General features: G+C 37.2%; 1 protein-coding gene across 50 annotated transcripts in view; it reads right to left on the minus strand.

The window, feature by feature from the left end:
- The window catches only part of LOC149474319 (protocadherin gamma-C5-like), a 561,663-nt gene that overhangs the window by 17,839 nt on the left and 520,383 nt on the right, over positions 1-23,441 (minus strand). For 44 of the 50 annotated variants that reach the window (XM_089656066.1, XM_089656064.1, XM_089656207.1 and 41 more), the window contains exon 2: positions 7,591-7,649. In XM_089656066.1, coding sequence (XP_089512192.1) covers positions 7,591-7,649 — 59 coding nt within the window. The remainder of the gene's footprint in view (positions 1-7,590; positions 7,650-23,441) is intronic. The other 6 variants (XM_089654694.1, XM_089654622.1, XM_089654621.1 and 3 more) reach the window with 1 other exon arrangement.

Consider the following 23,441-nt stretch of genomic DNA (forward strand, 5'->3'; position numbering starts at 1 on the left):
CTCCGCATGTGATCTGTTCCACCCACTCCTCTGTCACACTAAAGCTTTGTAGATGTCTTTCATCCAATCATGTGCAAGCAAAAATACTGTCTTTTTAAATCTTCCTTCCATGTTCCTCTCAGATCTAAAGCAACTGCACTTTCAGTGCACTTTAAAGTGCACTCGAAGTGCACTTGCAGTGCGCAGCCTATTTTCCTTTAGTAAATCAACCCCAATGTATAATACATAAGGCTAGACTACAAATGCTAAAAAGTATAATATAAGCGACATATCACCAAAATGAAAAAAAAAAAGCTCTGTGACCTAAGGGGATCTACGGAGAAAAATGCCTGGGGACTTCAGTGGTTAAATAAAAAAAAATCTGTATCACATAGTGATAAAGAATTACCGTAAGTGGAAAATAAACACCAACATGAAACTAGCATTTAAATACAGTACATAGAACTCTTTAATTGTGAAATTAATTTAAGATTCTTTGTGCAGAATAAAGCTGAAACTTTTCATGCATTTTTGTATGAATGCATATCTTTGCAAAGAATAAGGTTGAAATTATAAAATGTGCATGATGTAGTCTTACTGACACTAAGCTTAAGCTGTTAGACTAGAGGAAACAGAAGCTGTGATCCATTTTGTTCCAGTGAGGAAGTTGTAGGAGCCTTAATTCTTAAAAATGTTGAAGAATTCTTGCTATGAGCAGGATTTATTAGAAGCCTCGCTCACTGTGCACAGGGAAAATATAGGGAGGCTTGATGTGTGATCAAAGTCTTCTCCCAAAGATGTGGGCCACTGGATCCAAGGGGAGCAAATGTGCTCTCCAGTGGAATACCTAAACCTGTCAAAAATCACTGGAGGTGGAAGTTCTATATATTGTAAAAGTTCAGTGATTGTAACATTTTATGGCTGCAGAGCTGCTTTTCAGTCTCATTGAAAAAGATTAAAACCCTTGATATGGCCACTAATGCTGACCAGTTGTGATCTCTCCAGATGGTAAACAAAGTGAAGGCGGTTGAATGTTCTGGAGAGTTTTGTTCATTTTTAGTATGACAGTCAGATTCCCTGGATATATCTAGCTTTTTTTTTTTTTTTCCAGTGGTAAATTCTATGGAAATATAAAAACTATTTCAGATTTAAAATAATATTTTCTTCAAAGGATTTTCTCTGCTGTATTAAGTGAAACATGAAGAAAAGCATCTTACGTCACCACACAGTCTATTTTCGCCTTTAATTTTTGACTGACTCAGCATTACATTGGCAGCATCCCAGATATAATAAAACTTAGTCATATAAAATAAATAATAGATTCCTTACAACATATAATACACTTATTATTTCCGTATTTCAATCCACACAGATATGAATTATGGAGGCATTAATTAGACTTGTACAAAAACTGTGATGCATTTACACAAAAATGTGGTATGTTCGCCTAAATTTTGAGGAGCAAGTCAACTTTCTAGCAAATTTATGCTTGAAAGTCAGGAAAATCATTTACTTTTTAAATTGCATTTATTATCTGACATTATTCCTTAAGTTTACGTAAGCTCTGGAAATGTCAGTTGTACCAGTGGAAAGTGTTCATGTTTAAATACTGACATTGGAAAACCAGGTATTAATACTAACATGTTTCTTTTATATCTATGCAAACACACATTTGTACACATAGACATAATATTCCAAAGACACAACTGTGACCACATTTAATCCATTGCAAAAAATCCATGGTAAGAAGCAAATTTTAAAAATTTCCCATTGGGCAAAAGCATGTATTTATAAATTTAGGAATAAGATAGGTAAGCAAGAATAATTTCAAAGTTGATAATTACAATCTCCAGCACTACAATGTTCCATTTGTAAGCCAAAGTTAGGTAAGAAAGGTAGGTCAACACAATTCTGTCACTTGCTGGCTTCTTTACAAGTCTTTAGAAACAGGGGTGAAAGAACACTCATGCCCCAGGATTCTGAATCTATCCTAGCCAAGGCTGTGCCAAAACCAAAATGGCAGTCATCAATGTTACTTAGTTTATGCTGCATATTCACATGGAATTCTAGTAGATGGTAAATGACAGATACATACCACTAAGAAAGATATATCATAACTGTAGGTGTAGATATACTACTTTTTCCAAAAACAGTAGAAAGACAGGTCGTCATATTGACCATAGTCCACCTAAAACTGAATGACTGGTATTGATTATACCGTTACCTTTTAACGGTAACATCATACAAACGTTAGCCCTGCCCTGGCTGCTGTACTGAATCTTTAGCATTACTATTTAAAGGTAGAACTCTGGACAAAACTGTTAACTGTAAGTGTCCCTGTTAGGGAGACTTTCCCTCACTTCCTGCCTTGGGGACAATGGTCAGAGGGACAGGAAGTGAAGGGAAGTCTCTCCAAGGGGGGGGAGTAAAACACAAATTAAATCACTTTACTAGAATGGGAAAGGGTCAGAACCTCTGCTTAGGAAATGGCAGAAAATCCTCCTGCGCTAAAAATGGGGCCCTAACACTCAAGCTGCTGACACTAACCTCTTACCTAAATGAGTGAAATGATAAATATATAGATGAAACAGTGCAGCGCTCAGAATAAATCACTATATATATAAATAACACATTAATTAATATAACAAAAAAAAAACCCAGTGCACACAGGGGTTAAACTATTACACAGTGCAACACGTGAATTCCCACCGGGAATAACTTAGTGTAAATGTGACCAGTGTCCTAACCGACACTCGTGAAAACTCCTCATAAACACTAAAACATAGTACATACAAAATTCACCACGATGATGAATACAACAAAATAAATGTCCAATGAAAGTGCTCAAAATTAGATATTCATGCAGGTGCTGGTATGTGTTCACTCCGTGCAAATCCTTAGTGGCCCACCTATTAGGAAAAATGTGACATTTTTGGACCAAGTAGGCTTCTTCCCATGCAGAAATTGTTATGCGTGTAAGGAAACTAAGGGGATTAATAAGAAGGAAAAATCGTTTTAGTCCAACACTACAGGGAGGCAGTATAATATCCAAGACTTTATCTCATGCAGAACTAAAGGAGTGATATACTGCTTGGAATGCTCATGTGGTCTCCAGTATGTGGGGAGGGCGAAGAGACCATTATGGAAGCGAATACGTGAGCATGTACAAAAAATTAAAAAAGGATTTTCTAAGCATAGTGTGCCTAGACATTTTTTGGCCCACCATAATAAAGACCCCTTGACACTTAGGTTCTGGGGAAATGAAAAATATAAGGGTCACTGGAGAGAGAGTAACAAGGTTAGGTCTCTCAGCAAATCAGAGTCTAAGTGGATTTTTGACATGAGAACGCAGGTCCCTAGGGGCCTGAACGTAGACTTTGATTTGAATTGTTTTATCAGTAATATTTAAAGTTTATATACATTATTATCTGGCAAGACTATTTATTTATATAGTGATTTACAGTGGATTTTATCAGCCTGGTTTGTTATGCAGGATGTTAGCAATATCGGGCATATATTTAGTGATCTGTTTTGGGTTTTTATATATATCAATTTGTATTTATATGCATATTATTTATTTATTTGTTCAATATATTAATATTTTTAATGTTATTTATTTTTATGCTATTATGTTGTAAACTCATTCTAGAGGTGTCTATATGGGTATTTGTCCATATTAATTATAATTTTTTTCTCCATATATATATATATATATATATATATATTTTATCATCAGTTTTTCGTCTTTTGCTAGTTCAGGCTGTAGATCGATTTTTTCGATGGATCGAATTTTAGATTTTTTGGTATTAAAGATTTTGATTGGTTTTATTTGATTGTTGATATTGGGGATTTAGGGAGGAGGTGTAGAGGTAAGGGGTGGGTGTATGGGTATATGATTTTTGTATGTTTATTTACATTTATTCATTATGGTATTGGTATATATCTGCCCCTATATATTATGTATTTAGTGCTCGTTTTAAGGAGTATGCATGTTATTACTGGTAATTATGTGGTATTGATGGAACCCTTGAGGGGTTCGTTCCGGTAGTGAGACCCATTTTTTTACCCGTTCGTGCCTATGTATATAAGTGTCACCGCGGTATGTAAGTGAAGGATCCGGGAATTGAGAGAGCGGACTTTGACAACATGGCTGCTGGGGTCCGCCTCTCATTGGTGATTGGCTGCCAGCAACCTATTTATGGAGTTTCTGCCTCCATGGGCGTTTACCCTGAGGAAGTCACGCGTCTAGCGTGACAAAATGCGTCAGTACGTGAGGATGCATTTCCGGGTGTGCCGTGAAGTCACTTCCGGCGTGGGGGCCATATTTGAAAGTCATGTATTAAATACCCATGCAATACATTTCTAGCATGAGGTAGAAGAGCTTTGTGAAAGGAGAAAGGAGCATGTGAGTGGGCATTTCTCTTTACTGTATATACCCAAATAAAACGGTTTTACACTATGGAGGTTTCTTGTTTACCTATGGTCCGGAGGGGATACCGCTGACAGGGCTGTGTATGGAATTTGTTGTATTCATCATCGTGGTGATTTGTGTATGTACTATGTTTTAGTGTTTATGAGGAGAACCTCTGCTTAGTTTTACTGTAAACCTATCTGTTGCAGTTACAAGAAAGAAATGGGGAGGAAATGCCCTAGCAGCAATCGAATCAGCAATAAGGCTCCATGAACACTGGGTGTTTCAAAACTGTTAACTGTAAGTGTCCCTGTTAGGGAGACTTTCCCTCACTTTCTGCCTTGGGGACAATGGTCAGAGGGACAGGAAGTGAAGGGAAGTCTCTCCGGGGGGGGGGGGTAAAACACAAATTAAATCACTTTACTAGAATGGGAAAGGGTCAGAACCTCTGCTTAGTTTTACTGTAAACCTATCTGTTGCAGTTACAAGAAAGAAATGGGGAGGAAATGCCCCAGCAGCAATCGAATCAGCAATAAGGCTCCATGAACACTGGGCGTTTCAATAACGCTGGTAACATTAGCTGTGTAATATCGAATTTTTTAGCGTTTTTGTATTAGTGTTCAGCGACGTTTTGCCGCTTTTTTTAGAGTTTTTTTGGGGGTCAAAAAAAAATATGCAAAAACAGTGATTTACAGCGATTTACCGTGTTTTACCATGTTTTAAATGCAAGAACTTCCTGCGCTAGGAATGGGGCCCTATTCACTAAGCTGCTGACACAAAACTCCTTACCAACCAAAGTAAATAAATATATATATATATAAAGTGCAGCGCTATCTGTAAATATACTATATACATATAAATATAAAGTGCAAAAACTGACTGTTAAAGTGCTCCAAAAATTACCACACGGTACTAAATAAATGTGCAAAATAGTGCATTTACAAAAATAATTTGTGCAACCCGTGTATTCCAAATCATACGGATAAAGTGCAATTAGTGACAATCATAATCACTCCAACCATCTGTAAATATGATGGTATAATACAAGATCTACAGAAAATGTATTATAATGTACCATGTTTTGCCACGTTTTTCAGTGTTAGAGCATTTTTACAGCTAAAAAACTCCTCTACAAACCCACTAGTTCTGGGTTTTTTTCCAGCCAAAAAATGTTGATTACAGTCTATGTGTGCATGGACACATAGGATAACATGCTGGAGAGTTTACTGGCTGTAGAAAAAAACATCATAAGCGAAAAACAGCAGCTGTAAAAATGTCCAGTGTGCATGAGGACTAAAGAACTGACAGGTATTTGCCATTTCCAACTCTATCCAAAAGTAAGCAACATATTTTGGGTAGTATTCTATATTAACTGGTTTACATAACAAGTGTGAGTGGAGTTTTATGGGTGTAGTGCTTTTTACAGGGTCAGTCCAACCTAGTGGTCATGAGCTTCTGAACCTCTCCTTTTCCTACTCCATTCCATTTCTTTGGAATGAACAGCACATGCTAGTTGAGGTCATGTTCACTGGTCTATGCACACTACAAATCATACAGTGTGTAGCTGGGTCAGCAAACAGTAGATCGCGATCTAGCAGTAGATTTTGGCCAGGTGACTGGTAGATATTGGTCTGGGCTTGCTGACTCACCATCCCAGGGCATCAAACAGAGTGCAATGCAGAGGAACTACTTGTAAAGTTGGAGCTATAGTAGTGAGGAAGAGTCAGATAAGCCGATGTCTCCTCTGTAGTGCTGCTCCTACATCCTGTCATGGTTTGTGGGTGTAGCACCAACCAAGCATGACCCATTCAAATTAATGAGTCCTCTTTGCAATTGCCCTGCAACCTTGTGCAGTACAGCAAACAAGGGGTTAAACAGACAGCGGTGTGTTGCTTTCTCGGCACCTGCTTTAAGCCCTTGGACCCCACAGAAGCATGCAGTTGCAGGGCACTTGCAGAGTGGCCCATTTACTTGATGTGTCTCGGTTGACAGGTGGTAGCACATACCAAAAGCATCAGGGGGTGTAGTTCCTGCTGCGGCATGTGTGTACGTTTGGAGCTAAAGGGGGTAGGGTTTGCGGGGGGGGTAAAACCATGATTCAACCACAGGGTTTTTCACCCCCCAACTTAACATGTGAACAAGCCCTTAGGGTGCCGTTGTTGATAACAACTATGGGCTCATTCACAGGTGCAGGTGGTGAGCAGGTGATATGTTGCCTCCTCATCATCTGATTTAAACTCATAATTGCCACGCAATGCATGCGATTTTGACACGGTAATACGACAGTTATAGGTTTATATCAGGTGTGAGGAGGCAACACTGTGCCCGGTGATCTTTGTCTTCTCCCATGTTGTTCAAGTAGATTTCTATCTCTTTAAGCTTGCCTACCCCTGGTCTATAGTCTATCTCAGGGGAGAGTAAGAGAGGATGGCTACTTGCACTTTTTCTACCAATGGTTGAATGAAAATCTAACTGTGTATGGTCAGCTTCACTGAACAACCTCTCATTTTTCTGACTGATGACAGGGCAGAAAGGCTTAAAGTGAAAGCGTAGTAACACCTTCTCCACTCTGCACTTACTACAAATAGTTTCTGCTTTCTCTACATTGTGTGTAGACTAAAACTCTGCTCCAACTGACACTTTGCTTTAATTATGTCATGGGTGCACAGATATTAAATTGCTGATCTTACATACAATCCTACATGTTGCTAACAAGTATCTGTGCTGGATCCTGCTGTCTGCCTTTATAGCAGCAGGAAGAGGGTGCAGGAGCAGGGGTTGGCATTTACAAGAACTGACCCTTTCAGAACATAGCCAGATTCCTATTAAACATTTCACAGCACGGGAAAATAAAAACAACTTTTAAAAATGTTGGGAAGCAAGCGTTTATTATCCTCTAGTGCTGCAAGATTTATATTTAAACAATGAGAGACATAGTCTTTTTAGGGAACACAGGGGTTGATTTACTAAAACTGAAGAGTTCAAAATCTGGTGCAACTGTGCACAGTAGCCAATCAGCTTCTAACTCCATCTTGTTCAGTTAAGCTTTGATGAAAAATACCTGGAAGTTGATTGGTTTCTATACAGATCTGCACCGGATTTTGCAGTCCCCAGTTTTAGTAAATTTACCCCACAGTATATTTTTCTCTAGCTTCCTCCCACATTTTTTAGAAATAACAAAATGTTGAGCATCCACTTACCCGCTGGGTCCAGGTCTTTGAGCCTGAGAGATACGCCAGTCCGCATTAGGCTGCGCCTGCTGAAAAGAAACGAGAAAGTGCTTGTAATTGCTTTTAATATATGAAAATAAGTCAGTTCTGTTTTTTTTCTTCACGCTTAGACTGAAATGGAGAAATAAGTTAAAATATTAAAGCTCTACCATACAGTTTTTTTTTCTTCTGCTCTGTTCAAAAATAATAGAAAAGTTACATTATTACTTTACAATATTACAAGTAATTTCCTTTAAAAAAAAAAGCAGAACTGGTAGGAGGATATTAATTAAAATAAATGTAAACCAACAGCACACTGCAATATTAATAAATGGAACACAATTGCATATATACAAATCAAAAGGATAATAAACAACTCAAAAACATGCAGAAGAACCAAGAGAGTCATATACAGTACTAGGAATTTCCATCTTTCTGGAGCAGTGTGCTCTTAAAATAACCCTTTAATGACTACTTACTAAGCAAAGTAAGGTTGTTGTTTTGCATTAGATACCCTAAGTGGCCTTCTCCTACCTAAACATGTCTGAGAACAGTTATATGTGAGGCATGGATTAGTGTCTACACTATTCTTAAAAGCTCAAAGTACAGTATCTGTCTTAGGCCTCTTGCACACTGCAGCTTTTATTTTGACTGATTTAAAATGCAGCTCATTGTTCACAATCTGCCTGTATGCACACCTGCATAAACAAGCACTGCATATTCTTGAGTAAAAAAAAAAAGAATGCGCTCGTGAATGCGCATACGTAAATACGCACAAATACATGCATAAATACGCGCAAAACAAATTGTATGCCCATAAATGCTGATGCTTAAACATCAATACTGTGTGCGAGCTGCCTTAGTAGTTTTGGGACTTGGTGACACAACCCACTTGTTAGTCCCATTCAGTAATATTCTATTTCTGAAAGCTGTCATTCACATATCATTTTTTTGCAAGCTGTTGCACTGAGCTGGGAAAATGAACAGCTCTGTGTTGATAATAGCAGGCATCTTATGGAGACTTCTGCAAAACTTCTATTTTATTTTGCTTAATTGGCAGTCAATACAGTTTTACATTAATGGCCTGGTAAGATGTCACAGGGATGAAAAACCAAAGTTTGCACATACGTTCAAGGCTAGTGTCTACTGTGGGCAGACCAAAATTAAATTGGAAGTCTGTACTGTGACTGTGCACGTACCAATCACTATTACATTTTAACCACGTTCCCCAAAAGAAAAGAAACAAATAGCTTCAGGTATCAAAACAAGAACTTCCGAGCACTTTATAATAACCACAAACAAGCAACAAAATGCATGGCTTGAAAGTCATCAATACAGATTTACATTAATGACAGGTTAAGATGTCACAGGGATCAAAGACCAGAGTTTGAACATTAGCTCCAGGTTAGTGTCCAAGAAACAAAGAAAACTGTGGACAGACCAAAATGGAGCTGGAAGTCTGTGGTGTGACTGCACTCCTACCAAGTACTGTTATATTTCAACCACTGTCCCCAAAGAAAAGAAATACACATCTTCATGTATTGAAACAATAACTTCCGAGCACTTTACAATGACCAAACATAAGCAATGAAACACTGGGAAGATGATTACCCTCTGTCACATAAACATACAAAATAAAATCCGAATAATGGCACCAAGAAGTGAATCAACACACACTGCTCCTAGAAGCTGATACAAGGTGTAAGGATAAACTTCTTTGCTCTTCCCTGCAACTAGTGTGGTTTCTAATTGTAGAAATGTTTATGGCAGCCATTCTCTGTTTCAATATTTTTTATTGGGGCTTAAGTTAAAAAAACCACACACACAGAATGCCCTTGAGGGGCCAAAGCATGAATACAAGAGTATACAGCAGCCATCTGAAGGGGGGCCTCCTCCGGAATACAAAAGTGCAGTGGGGGAGAATCCTGCATCCATGTCACTTGTGTGGGTACAGAAATCTGAGTTTTTAAAAAAACAAAAAAAAAAAACAACCGACAGGACAGTGTACACCCAGCTGTAGTGTGAAGGGGAAAAGTAATAGAACCTTAGTGAGCTTATATTGTTGTCAGTATTCTGAACCCTCCCTAGTCAAACTTTGACAGCAGTAAACACCTGCTAGTTCTGAAAGTGCAATCTCTTTCCAAGTCCAAAAATTTTTTTTACTGCTACGTACAATGTCTTAAGACAGTTTGTCAGTAAACCTGTCACAAAATAAGAAATGTAGCCATTCATCTATGACCTTTTTAGCATTTTATCAGATGCTTAAAAATGTGCCCTTATTATTGGCTTGTAATTCATCGCATAGCAGCTTGCCAATGGATTTGCCATTTTGCAAACACAGACACGTGCTTCATCTAGCAGTTTGGGAGAAAAAAGGTCCCTGTGGACTACAATATGCCAAAATATGTATGAGGAATGTCCTCACTAAAAATATACATGCTACAATGGCAGTCTTCCAGCTGGACAGACCACAGCAGAGAACTGATTTGTCATATAGACTACTTGTAATGGAAAAGCACATACACAAGCACAATCAGAGATGTGAAACCTAAAGTGGAATTCCAGTTGAATAATATAAAAAAGGGCAGCAGCTACAAAAACTAGCTGCTGACTTTTAAAATACAGCCACTTACCTGTCCCTCGGTCCAGCAGTGTCCTTACCAGGGCTGGTTTCATTGTCTGTCTTCTCTCCCCGGCGCCAGCATCTTCAGTGTGGGCATCTGGCTGTGACAGCTTGCGGCTTCACAGTCGGGTGCCCAATGCGCATGCGCGAGTAGCGCTGCACTTTGTGAATGGCCCCGTAGTCTTCTGGGACCTGTCATGTGTCCCAGAAAACTACGGGGAGGGAGGACAACTTCCACTTCCAATCGCCTTAGGCGATTGCACCTGAAGTGGGAGCGGGTACCTGTCAAATTTGGGTACCCCCCCACTCCCCAAAGGTGCCAATCCTTAACAGGGAGCGGGGGACAAAGCCTTAAAGCGGAATTTCCCCTTTTGGGTGGAGCTCCGCTTTAAGTACTTCATTGATTGACAATAGCAGATACTCTACTTTTGAAAATAGGAACAATAAAATAGTTAAATATAAATAGTTACATACACTTACATTATGAATCTTTTTTTTGCAGGCACACAATGGGAGGCATTTATTAAAACTGGAGCAGACAGAATCTGGAGCAGTTGTACATAGTAACCATTCAGCTTCCAGCTTCGGCTTTTTTTCAGTTAAGCTTTAAAAATGAAAGCTAGAAGCTGATTGTCACACACAGCTGGTCCAGATTCTGTCTGTCCCAGACTTAGTAAATATATTTTCTAGCCAGTATACCCTATATCGCACCTTTTTTTACCCACATATAGACTTAAAAGCATACCAATGGCAATGGCTTGTGTGCCAGAGATGTACAGTACAATATACAAAATGAACTATTCATACTACCTTGTACATTTGCACAGTGGCTAAGCAGTTAGCACTTCCTCCGAGCAGCACTAGAGTCGTTGGTTTGAATCCCAACAATGGCATTACCTGCCTGGAGCTTGCATGTTCTATGTGGATTTCTCATAGTACTATGATTTTCTTCCACACTCCAAAGACACGCTGGTAGGTTGACTGGCCCTTGTCTAAATTGGCCCCATTATGTGAGTTAGGAACCTTAGATTGTAAACTCCTTGAGGACAGGGACTGATGTGACTGCAAAATATTCTATATATGTAAATCTCTGCATAAATTGATGGCGCTATATAAGTACCTGTAATAAGTAAATACATTTGAATTTGACCTGTCTGTTTATATTTACCTCTACTGTAATGCCAGTTTTAAATTTATAGTGTGGCTATATTTGTGTGTGTTATCAGGAGCCTCTGTTTTGTAAAGTAGAACTTTATTTTAAAAAAACAGTTAACACTAGTCAAAATGAATGTCTTTCAGCTGCTTTAGCAGGGTATAGCTGTCCACACAGTTGTATAACATTTGGGACCAGATAAAAGGTCTACACAACTAGATCAGAATAGGAGACACTTATCTACATCTGGATTGAATAATTAACTTCCGAGGGTATTTCCTCTAATTAAGTAGTTAAACTTTGATTCCACATTTTATAATGTGACATAGCACCAGTCTAACACTCACAGGTCAAATGTCAGCGCTTAAAATGGCTTTTTCAGTTGCTATTCTGCTGACAATTTAATTACAAGCTTCCTTCAAAAAGGAAAAATGTGTTTATTCAAGCCTCTTGCCCCTTCAACTTCCTTTCAAGAGTACCAGGACACTGTCAAGTCACTATAAATCACTTCCACCATTATTAATCCTGAAGACTGGCAATACATTAGTTAAACCTAGTGTTTTTGGGTTGGGCGGTGAGATATCCCCCAGCTGTTGTCAAAGATATGGCTTCAGAGTCCCAATAATCTTCTTAATCAATCTAACATGGCTCTGTGCAAAAACAAATGATATCACATAACCTGTAATACTGTCATGTTATGTCTCATTGGCAATACATAATGATTTGACTTATTAGAGCACAATTCTCTGCAGACAACAAACTAAAGAGGTAACAGAGAGGTCATTCTTACAACTGTTGTATGAAATAGATTTTTAATTAGAATTTTATTATAATTTTATGAGCGCTATAGCAGTCTGATTTTTTTTTTTTTGCACAAAATTGTTTGTTATATATTGCGGTCATGTGCACTGTAGTATTTTTGTTATATATTTTGTAGTTATATGAATTCAGTATTTATCAGCACTATAGCACTTTTATATGTAATGTCGCAAAAAATTGTTTGTTATATATTGTGGCTTATCAGGATTTGGGGTTTATATATAACATATAGTGAAAGAAATAGGTGGGGATTATGGATTGTTTCTATTTGTTTGTGCATTTTGTGGGTTTAACAAAATGGAATAGCAGCTTCTCTGAGGTATCAGGACTCCAAAATGGATTACATTCATTCATGTGTTTTGTTTTTTTTTTGCCTTTTTTAATTTTAATTAATTGGAAAGATTTCAAAACGAACTTCTTTCACGTTGTCATTATGGCGTATTGTTTGTAGAATGTTGAGGAAAAAAAATGAATTTAATCCACTTTGGAATAAGGCTGTAACGTAACAAAATGTGGCAGAAGTTAAGCATTGTGAATACTTTCTGGATGCACTGTATATATAATATCTTTTTTTTTTTAAGTAAATGATACTGTCATGTTTCACATGACTGTCCTATTGACTGTCATATGCCTTTAAGTGTTTCTATATTTTGTTTCTGCTCCTCCCTGTCCTTTGGTTTAGTTAATGCTGTATAGATAGCCTTTCCCCTTTCCCAGAAATGCATTGCAGCTCTAGCCTCATGTCATGAAGTAGATCACATTATGATCTTTTGACCTATCAAATGTTCATTGTTGTAAGATTCTCTAAGTTTATGGAATAAACTTTACAAGATCTACAAGATATCATTCCGATTGAGTCACTGACTGTGGTATCCAACTGAGATTGGAGATATAGCTATCTCATCACAACTGTAAGTTACATAAATCACTCTATCAATGCTTAGATTGGAGAGACAGAACAGATGCCTATTCTCTTGCTATATTATTGAACAGTAGCAATGCATAGAGGCTGTTGCATGTTGTAATCTCTTTATTGTTCCCTCTCTGATGCCACAGCTCTTTTCCAATCAGTAGATATCAGCTGTGAAGGCTTTGGAGGTAAAGGGGTTGATTTACTGAAGTCAAAAAGGGAGTTTACTTTGCTAGGGGAATTTCACTTTGCAAGGGAATTTTCTTTTACCTTAGTGAATGAGGTGAAGCTCTGTTGACTTCCATCAACCAATCATGTGCAAGCAAAATACGTTTTTAATTTTCCTTATACATGATTGGCTATTCATTGCAAAGTCAATTTTCACCACATTCACTGAGTCAAAGGAATATTTCCTTGTAGAGTGAACAGCCTATTTCTGTTTACTACACCAAACCCAAAGTCAGTTCTGACACAGTCTGTTTGCATACAATGGGATTATCCCTCATTTTCTAATAGGAACTACTCTTTTTTGTTTATATTTACTGAGATCAGCCAATAGAAGGCAGACCTTTTATTTATTCATCTGTCCTCCATTGATGGAGTGATTTTCACTGTGGGAACTGATGGTACCGTTTCTATGAATGGAGAACAGAGTGGAAAGGGTGTGCATAGCTGGTACTTGACAAGTGCCTGTCACAGCTCCACTCATATTAACCCTCCAGAGCACTGGAAGATCATGAATACGGAGGTCTTTGGATTTTAACTGAACACAGCACCCAACAGTACATGAGCCACTTCTGTTTTTTTTTTAATTCACTCTAATTAGCTTTAAGTAAACATTAAAAAAAACAAATAATACATTTGTATTTCTTATCTTACAGTCTTATAATGTAATATCTAATATATTTTTACAATGACACATGGGGCAGATTTATTAAAAACTGAAGCACTCAGAATCTGGTGCAGCTGTGCATGGTAGCCAATCAGCGTCTAACTTCAGCTTGTTCAATTAAGTTTTGACAATAAAACCTGGAAGCTGATTGGTTTCTATGTAGAGCTGCACCAGATTTTGCACTCTCCAGTTTTAGTAAATAACCTCCTAGTTGTTTTCCCAGAAGTACAATGCTCTTTACTACCAAATGGAAATGATAGCATCCATAGAATGCACTTTACAGTGGATGTAGGTTACATCACTTCTTTCCACAGGGAGTCTCAATTTTTAAACAAATTTTTGGGGCCTTTAGCAATGAATGGAACCAGTAAATACACTTATCAAGCTTTTTGCAGATGGTTAACATACCTGTACAAGTGCCAACTTTTTTTAACAAAAATGGAAAACAAACCCAAAAGCAAACATATATAAAATGCATAGGTTGAAACAAGTTTTAACATACATTAAGGAGTCTTAATGTGTACTGTATGTATGGCTCAATTTTTTCTTAGTTTTGGACCGAGTATGAAAGGATTACCTAACCCTCTTAGGTTTTTTACTGCTATCCAGGTCTCTGTAAGAGAAATTTCTCATTACTTCTTGTCAAGATGACAGTATTTTATTCTAAAGGATATGAGGATAGCTTCCCAACAGCAACACAATATTGGAGACCTTCAGACCCCCCTGGAATGGTACAATGGATGGAGGAAATGCAATACTTGCAAAAAATGGAGGAACTGACCACAATGTTAAAGTGTTACTAAACCCAGGACCCTGCATTCACTAATTGGGCCCCATTGTTGGTGTCATTGGTAGCAATAGTGTCCCATCAGCAGTGTGATTGGGAGGAATAGTGCCCCATCATTGATGTAATTGGGAGGAATTGTGCCCCCTCACTGGTGTAATTGGGAGGAAATGTGCCCCATCATTGGTGTCATTGGGCCCCATTGTTGGTGTCATTGGGAGGAACTGTGCCCCATTGTTGGTGTCATTGGGAGGAACTGTGCCTCATCATTGGGAGAAATTGTGTCCCATCACTGGTGTCATTAGAAGGAATTGTGCCCCATAATTGGCGTCATTAGTAGGAATTGTGCCCCATCATTAGTGCTATTGGGCCATTGGGAGGAACTGTGCCCCATTGTTGGTATCATTGGGAGGAGCTATGGTCCATCATTGGTGTCATTGGGAGGAACTGTGTCCCATTATTGGTGCCAGTAAATAAAATAGTGCCCCAGGGGCCAGATAAAAGCAAGCAAAGAGCCGCATCCGGCCCCCGGGCAACCGTTTGGAGACCACTGTTTTCCCGCATATTCAGACTGATTTTACTGTTGTGGGTTTAGTAACACTTAAAGTGTCAATTACAAGACATTTCTTATAGTGTGGTCACTGGAAATCTTTCTGTGCATCCTCAAAGATGAGGGAGTTGTTAGAGGTGGGTTATATTGCAAAATATTCAAGTGGAGTGCAGGGGTGTGGGGAGGGATGTTGATAGGGAGAGGAGTGCAAATCAATATATATATATATATATATATATATATACCCAACCTATTTATAAGATGCAAATGTTTGTGTTAATTTTTTATGCAAAAAATTATAATATTAGACAAACAGAAATAAAAATGTTTTTGCTTTTCTAGATTCGGGGAATGCTACAGTCCCTTTCATATTTTTATTTCTGTCTCTGTCCTATGGAGGTTTTCACTCATTTCCTGTCTGGTGATTCCATTGTGAAATCTCCTGAACGCAGCCCCAGATAGCAGTAAAACCCTGACAAGTATTATACTCCTTCCCCAATCTATACCAGGAAAAAGAAAATAGTGGTTGGCTTGACATACTGCATCATACTGAAATAGGGCAAAGTGGCTTTCTCAAAAAAGCATAAAGGGCAAAGTGCAGTAACCATAGCAATCCATATTATCTAGCACTAATCCTAATGGTTTGTTATATGTTACTGACTTAGCATTTAACTCTTAAAATGATGGCTTCTTTCATTATTGAATGTAATGTTTTAACTACCATATGGTAGTAGGGACAATGATGGGATGGGGTGAGATGATGGGATAAAAACCAAGGTGTCTGCAGTGAGAGTTGTTTGAATAGCTTCTAGCTACAAGTCAAGTTTTGAAAAAGTTTTAGCTGAAACCGTATTATCATAGCAAATACTTATTTTAGACACTTTTAGCGAGTAGTATCCATAAAAGATGCTCTTTAGATTAAAATTGTGTTAATAAGAAAATTTCTGGACACTGGAAATAGTGGCTAGACTGCTGCATAAGTTTGAGAATGAAGAAGAAAGGAATAATACATCTATAACATCAAAATATAAAAAAGATCTTTTAAAGAAGAGTCCTTACACCTGCATACAGAAAGCATCTAATTTACACATCAATACAGCTCTTGGTGGTTGTCATAGAAACATGAGGCACCAAGGAAAATCCTAAGATGCTGGCATGTTCTCTTCCTGTTTTCATTAAAGCAAATTATATATATATATCTATATATAGATATATATATATATATATATATATATATATATATATATACTTTTTTATGTTTTTGATGCAGCTTCCAGTGTCCCACTTTTGTTTAAGCAATTTACACTTTCCTGAAGCCTGCCACATTTAGTTAAAATAAGAAATCGGTATAATATGTTTAAAGAATGACTAATTTAATTATTGTAAATTATTTAATGGTCTACATCACTAGTTCCAAATCTTTGTCCTGAAGAACCCTGAACCCAGAAATCTGTTTTGCTATGTCTAGATGCTTACTTAGGCAAGTAAAGGTTTTTGGGCCAATAGCAATGAGGTATAATGGGGTACAAAAGGCAAACAGGCTGTTAGGTTGCACTTAGGAAGGGAATTGTCCCCAGTCCTTAGTGAATGTGGTGAAAGCCCACTTTGTAAAAAATACCCAATCATATGTAGGGAAAATGAAAAAAAAAACAAAAAAAAAACCAGAATTTTGTTTGGATGATTGAAGTCAGCAGAGCTTCACCTCATTCAATAAGCTCTGGAGTAAATATCCTTACAAAGTGCAATGTTTCCTGCTCTGTCAATAGCCTATTTGCAACTCCAATGTGTCTACTCCCCTGTCTTTCAACCACTCCTATATCATGTTTGCAGACAATTACTAGTAGCATGTTCCTCCTGTTACATATCTGCAGTCCCTGAAAGTATTTTTTGTAGAATTGCTATAATGAACATTATGCTGCACTTGAACCCCCCTATATTAAGAAAGTTTACCTGACCACCACCAGTCTACTGACTATTGTAAAATTTATTGTCAACAGTTTCTGACACTGGTCATTACTACTCTTTATTAAACTGGGGAAAGCTCTGCCAGACCAAACAACATATATGAACAGTCAGTATACAGTATGTGTGTGTGTAGAGGGGAGGGGGACAAAAATATTTTTAAAATTAGTACACGTGTACTGGCCTGTTAAAAACCATTAAAATTGGTAAAGTATTAGCTAATTCTTTTTTTCTCTAATTGGAATAGGGTAATACTTCTAAATTAACGAAACATGGATATTGCATCTCTGCTAGTGGCATTTGCTAATGATTAGAATAAATAATAATAAACAGATGACCTCTCCTGGTCAGCCTATGTGATGAAAGAAACTGACCTTTATAAAAAGAAAATCTATTTATTTGCTAACAGCAGTGTGAGTTATTGTGCATTGTTATTTATTAACACAAAATTTTTTACAAGGTCACTATATAAAATCCCTAAACACATTGTTAGTCATTTTTATCTTATCCTTAACTTTTGAAGTATGAAATAGAGATAAATAAATAAATGCACAGTGCTGTAGCCCTTATGCATCATCATCATCAATGTACATGTTAAAATATCTTTTTAAATGTACGGTATATAAAAGTTATGACAAGTGATTGCAAATTAAAATTTGTTTGCTTGCAGTAGAATAGCATTGGCAAATTAGGTTATTCCTTCTAATTCAGACCTAACACCCTGGGATTAGGTATGTTTGCCAAAATTCATGCTTAAAAAAACTGGGACTAATTAGGCCCTGACCTTACCTTACCTCAGTAAGATCTAAAAAAGATATTAATATTTACATAACTCTTTGTCTCCATCACTGATACTAATCAAGGGCAATCCTAGGTACTGTTGGCCAGGATGTTGTATACTTGTGGGTGTGGAGGCAAGAATAATAGAAGTTACACTAAAGGCTGGTACACATGATGAAAATATCGGACGAATGATCATTCGTTTTTTTTTTTTGCATGCTAGTCTCAAATCGAAAGTTAAGAGGAAACTAAAGTTACGAAAATTCTCATATGACAGTATACAACTTTGGAAGTGATGTAATGTGTTGTATTTAATTGTAAGGAAATTCTTTTGTTTCTGAGCATGATGGTCTTGCTCTTCCAATTTTTTTCAGATGAATGCTATACTGATTAAATGAAAATCGTACTATCTAAAATCATACAGAAAATATTTTCATGTTTGTCCCTACAAATAATTTTGGACAAAAGCTGTGTACTAATGATCGGATTATTGTACGATTGATTCGAAGTCTGTATTTTTGTCCTATTTTCTGATTGTGTATACTAGGCTTAACTATTGCGTCAGTGCGAACAGATACAAGATCATTATTTTTAATTACTGCAAAAAAAAGAAAAGAAAAAGAACTCAACAATATGTACCATAATGTTATATATACCTTTCAGTTACCACATTGCAAGTGCCATTGACCAAATACTAATAATAATGTATAAAATTAAATATGTATTACATTTGTTTTACTATATCTACATGTCAATTAAAAACAAGTGTGGAATGTTGTAAATCAATGAGATTAAAACTAACCTGCTACTGACATAACTGGACAAGGGCAGATTTGTCACTTAAATAGGTACAATGGGGTAAAGCGCTGAGCAAACTGTTGGCGCTATATAAATCCTGTATAATATAATAATAATAACATACAAGTGAACAATTGGAATCCACATAAATTTTCTCATATTACATAATATGTGAATTCAAGCAGAGGATTAAAAAAAAATCAAAGCCCCCATGAAACATCAAAGTTAAATGGAAAAAGTAAAAGTCTCCTTATGTTAATTAATAAACTTTGCTTTAGAATTTCCCCTTTCTGAATGTCTAAACACTGATTACCAGAATATGGATGGCTGAATCCAGTCTGTGTGCAGTTCTTAACACGATGCAGCTTGCAGAACCATAATACATTTCATTGCAGACATGTAATTATTTTGAGAAACTAAATTCTGTGTGCCAAATAGTATTCCATAAAACCAATGTTCCAAAGCCACGTCAAGACTACTTAATAAGTAAATGCATTCAAACATCAATCTGCGAAGCAATGCCTTTCCAAACTGTTCCTTCTCTGACAGCTATGTGAGTCAGCCAAAGTTCAGGATAATTGCACCAGAACTGTGACATCTTGGAATAAATTGCGTAATATCAGCTTGCGGTAAAGAAACACACAGATGTTATTCTCCTGAATGAGAAATTGGTACCTAAAAACGCATCACCCTAATGCAATAAATACTAAACAAAATACCATAGACCGCTACAAGCTCTCAGTTTCAAAGTATGGCTATTCATATGCAAATCAAACCTTGCTTTGTTCTCTAGTGATTTCTAGCAAGAATTAATCCAAATAATTTTAAATGGGGTCTGTCGACAAAATCACCAATTCAAGTAGATGGGACCAAACGAATAATTTTAGTGAGAATTAGACAAAATAGAATACACTTAAAATGTCTGTGCTTGTAAGCGACAAAAATAAACCTGGCATTGGTCCAACATTCTAGGAAATCTCTGTGATCAACTGAGCATTGTTTCTTTTTTCCACAGAAAAAGACACGGTCACATAAAATTGTGAGAGAAAAAGTCACAACAGGTTCAGCAATTCTGTTGAGACCAGAGCTTGAAGTGACTGTAGCCCTGAATACAGCTTTGACCGGAAAGAAGGGAACACCCCAAAAGCTTGTTCTGAAAGTGTAGTTAGTGCAAATAAAAAAACTGTCATTGCCAGTACTCAGTTATTTTTCTTGAGGATAGACAAACTGCTCATCTCTTGTTCAAAATTATGAGACATTTAGATAGCCACCTTAAATTGCTATAAGAGAACTTAGTTGCCATGCTTCAGCCCTATAGAAGAATGTTCTCTTTCAGTGTCACTTAATTTTCTTTTACTGGTAATAACTGGACCACCCAAAAGAGAAAAGTTACTTAGGCAATCTTTACAAGGCCTGAGATTTTCAAGTCATGCAACCAGTTCAAGAGTCACTTGGTTGACAATCTAGCAATGCTGGTTAAAGTAGAACAATTAGTTTGTGTAGAAGTGTCAGTAAAACAGGAGTGCATTTTTAGGCTAAAAATGCAGCTTTCCTCATCCTGTAGGCCCTTACTGTGAACATTTGCACACTCCACATGCTGAATGTCATAATTTTAGTGGAACATGCTTATGCTCATACAAGACAACCCAGCTGATCTGAGTGAGAGTTCAGAAATTGAAGTGCATATGGATATACCTTGCTGCTAAGATCACTAGAAATGCTTTATTTAAAGCAGAACATATAAATAAATGGCCTAAAAATGTTGATATTACATGAACATGAGTAACAACATGCTATCGGTTTAAGTGTTAGGTTTTAGATACATTTCAACTTCTTAGTATTAATGAACACTTATGAGTACCAAAAGTGCTGATTATTAAACACATGTTGAAAATCTCTCTAATTAATCAATAGCATTTCCTTTTTTTCACTGAAAAAGGAAATGCCCTTTCATCCTTGGGGACTGCAGATGTTTGCTATATCATGGAAAACAGTTATTTTGAACCCTGACAATATGTTTTTTGTATAGGACAGGAAGATCTTGCACAGCCCATTGTTCTTGGTGAGAAAAATGGTGTATATGGCAGCCCTTAATTAAGACGTTCATAGACTTTAGATCACAATTTGCAGACAGATCATGGCCTGTCCCACAGAGTCAAACGTCTGTGGGGCAGGCCCAATAGCCATGAAGCTCATTCTAAGGGTACAAAGCAACTAGACAAGTTAGAAAAACTGATTGCTATTGTTTCTCCCATGATAAACTGGCACTTATACTCTTCTATTGCCAGGAATGCTTGTGCAATCAAACAGTTACTTCATAGGATAGAATCTGACTGAAAAGGCACTGTGGGATGCTTAATCCTGGTACACACAATGAGAACATCAGACAAATGATCTTCTGTTTTCTTTTTTGCATGCTCTCATATTGAAACTGGATAGGATACTAAACTTGTGAAAATACTCCTAAGACAGAATACAACTTCAGAAATGATGTAATGTATTGTATTGTACTGCACTCTTTCTTTCCGAGCATGTTTGGTCTTGGTCACTCATTCAAATACTATATTAATTACATGAAAATCATTTGTTATGTTTTCTTACAAGAACAATTTTTGTGCTTGTCCCTTCTGATATTTTCGCATGAACATTAGCTCTCGAAAGCTGTGTACTAAAAATTAGACTATCAGACGAAAGCATTTTTTTCCATCTGATTTTCGCATTGTGTTCACACAGCTTTAGATCATGCACTGCCAACCAACCCTTTTTCATGTTTTTGGCCAGGTTCAGAGTTGTGGATCCTTGGCTAAAACCCACTTTATGATCTACCACTGCTACTTAACATTTTAATTTTACCATTTATAGTGCACCTTAAAGGAAACAAATGATGGAAACTGTAGACCTCTGGCAATAATTAAATGCATTCAAACAATTAAAACTTGGTTATGCATTTTAAGCCTAACATTTAAAATATTTCTCTTGCTGGATATGTTTGGGATCTCCACTTGAGTAACAGCTTGAGAATATGTAATCAAAGCCCACTAGTCATTTGATTCCTGCTGGGTCACGTAAATGTGGGTAGTTTCATCAATGGAATTTCATTCAGGCCAATACAGGCTTTGGCATAGAACTGCAAATGTTACTGACAAGGACAAATGAAATCAATGAAGTCTAATGATACATGCTGTAAGTGTCAAAGCGCACTGATGACAAGCATGCATGATCAATAATATTATGTAAGAAATTATATTAAATTTGTGTGTGAACATCAATAAAAAAACAAAGATAAAAGCTGAAACACAGCATAGGTGTTGTCAAAATGAGCATATCAATTCGTGTAGAACCAACAGTTATCACAATTCTTTGCAAGAAGCAAAAAAGACAATTAAGAGCTGATCCATTCAAGTACTACAGCAATCAAATACATACAGTCTGTAGCTAATGATATCCCAGTACATTTTGGATTGTGGGATTAAACCAAAATATATAGAAAAATCACACAAATTCCACACAACCATGTGTCACTGGTTAAACTACAGAGTGGTACACCACTAATGGCTGAAAAGGTTAGCTCACTCGCACTAAATTGCACAAATTTGTTCGCATCTAGCCTGCCACAGTCTATACTGTATAGACCAGGGGTGGGCAACTGTGGCCCTCCAGCTGTTGGTGAACTGCAAGTCCCATCATGCCTCTGCCTTTGGGAGTCATGCTTGTAACTGTCAGTTTTGCAATGCCTCATGGGACTTGTAGTTCTACAACAGCTGGAGGGCCACAGTTGCCCATCCCTGGTATAGATAATAACATGTCTGCAGACCAGGACTTGGAGAAATGTATCCACTCCCGTTTAAATCAGTAGGGTTGATTTTCTAAAGGAAAATAGGGTGTTACTTTTCAACAGGGCCGGGACAAGGGGTGGGTGGAAAAGGCGACTGCCCTGGGCACAATGGTTTGCTGTGGCACATCATGATACAGGAGTGGGGGTGGGAGTGCAGTTTGACATCTTTGCCTTGGGTGCTGGATGTCCTGGCACTGCTTTGTAATACTTTGCAAGGAAATTTCCCCTCAGCTTATTGAATGAGATCAAGTTCTGCAATCTTCCATCATCTAATCATGTACAAGTAAAAATATATTATTTTTTATTTTATAAAAATACTGTGTTTTTATTTTTCTTGCACGTGATTGGGTATCATTTGCAAAGTAAATTTGGCTAAGCTAAGGAAAAATCCCCTTGCAGAGAGAACAGCCTATTGTCTATAGTAAATCAACCTTACTGTCTTGCCAGAAGCTATACACTATACATTTTTACTGCACTGCTGTCATGTAACCACTACAGAAACAAAATACTGAGAAAAAAGGCAGTCCCTCACATAGTATCTATTAATCTATTTTAAGAGTAAAATTATCCTTTATTTCTCATAATGATTCTCATACGCTTTTAGGCTCAACAGGTGAATGTAACAGTTGTCAGATGGCAGGCCTGGACGTGTTGGATCATTATTAACTTTGTCTTTACACTCAGTTACTAATACATGTCTCCATTTCTTATGAAATCACAATTTCAAGCTGTAATA

The sequence above is a fragment of the Staurois parvus genome, unplaced genomic scaffold (assembly GCF_062004578.1).
Source record: "Staurois parvus isolate SC_StPar_1 unplaced genomic scaffold, SC_StPar_1.0 ptg000006l, whole genome shotgun sequence".
Classification (NCBI taxonomy): Eukaryota; Metazoa; Chordata; class Amphibia; order Anura; family Ranidae; genus Staurois; species Staurois parvus.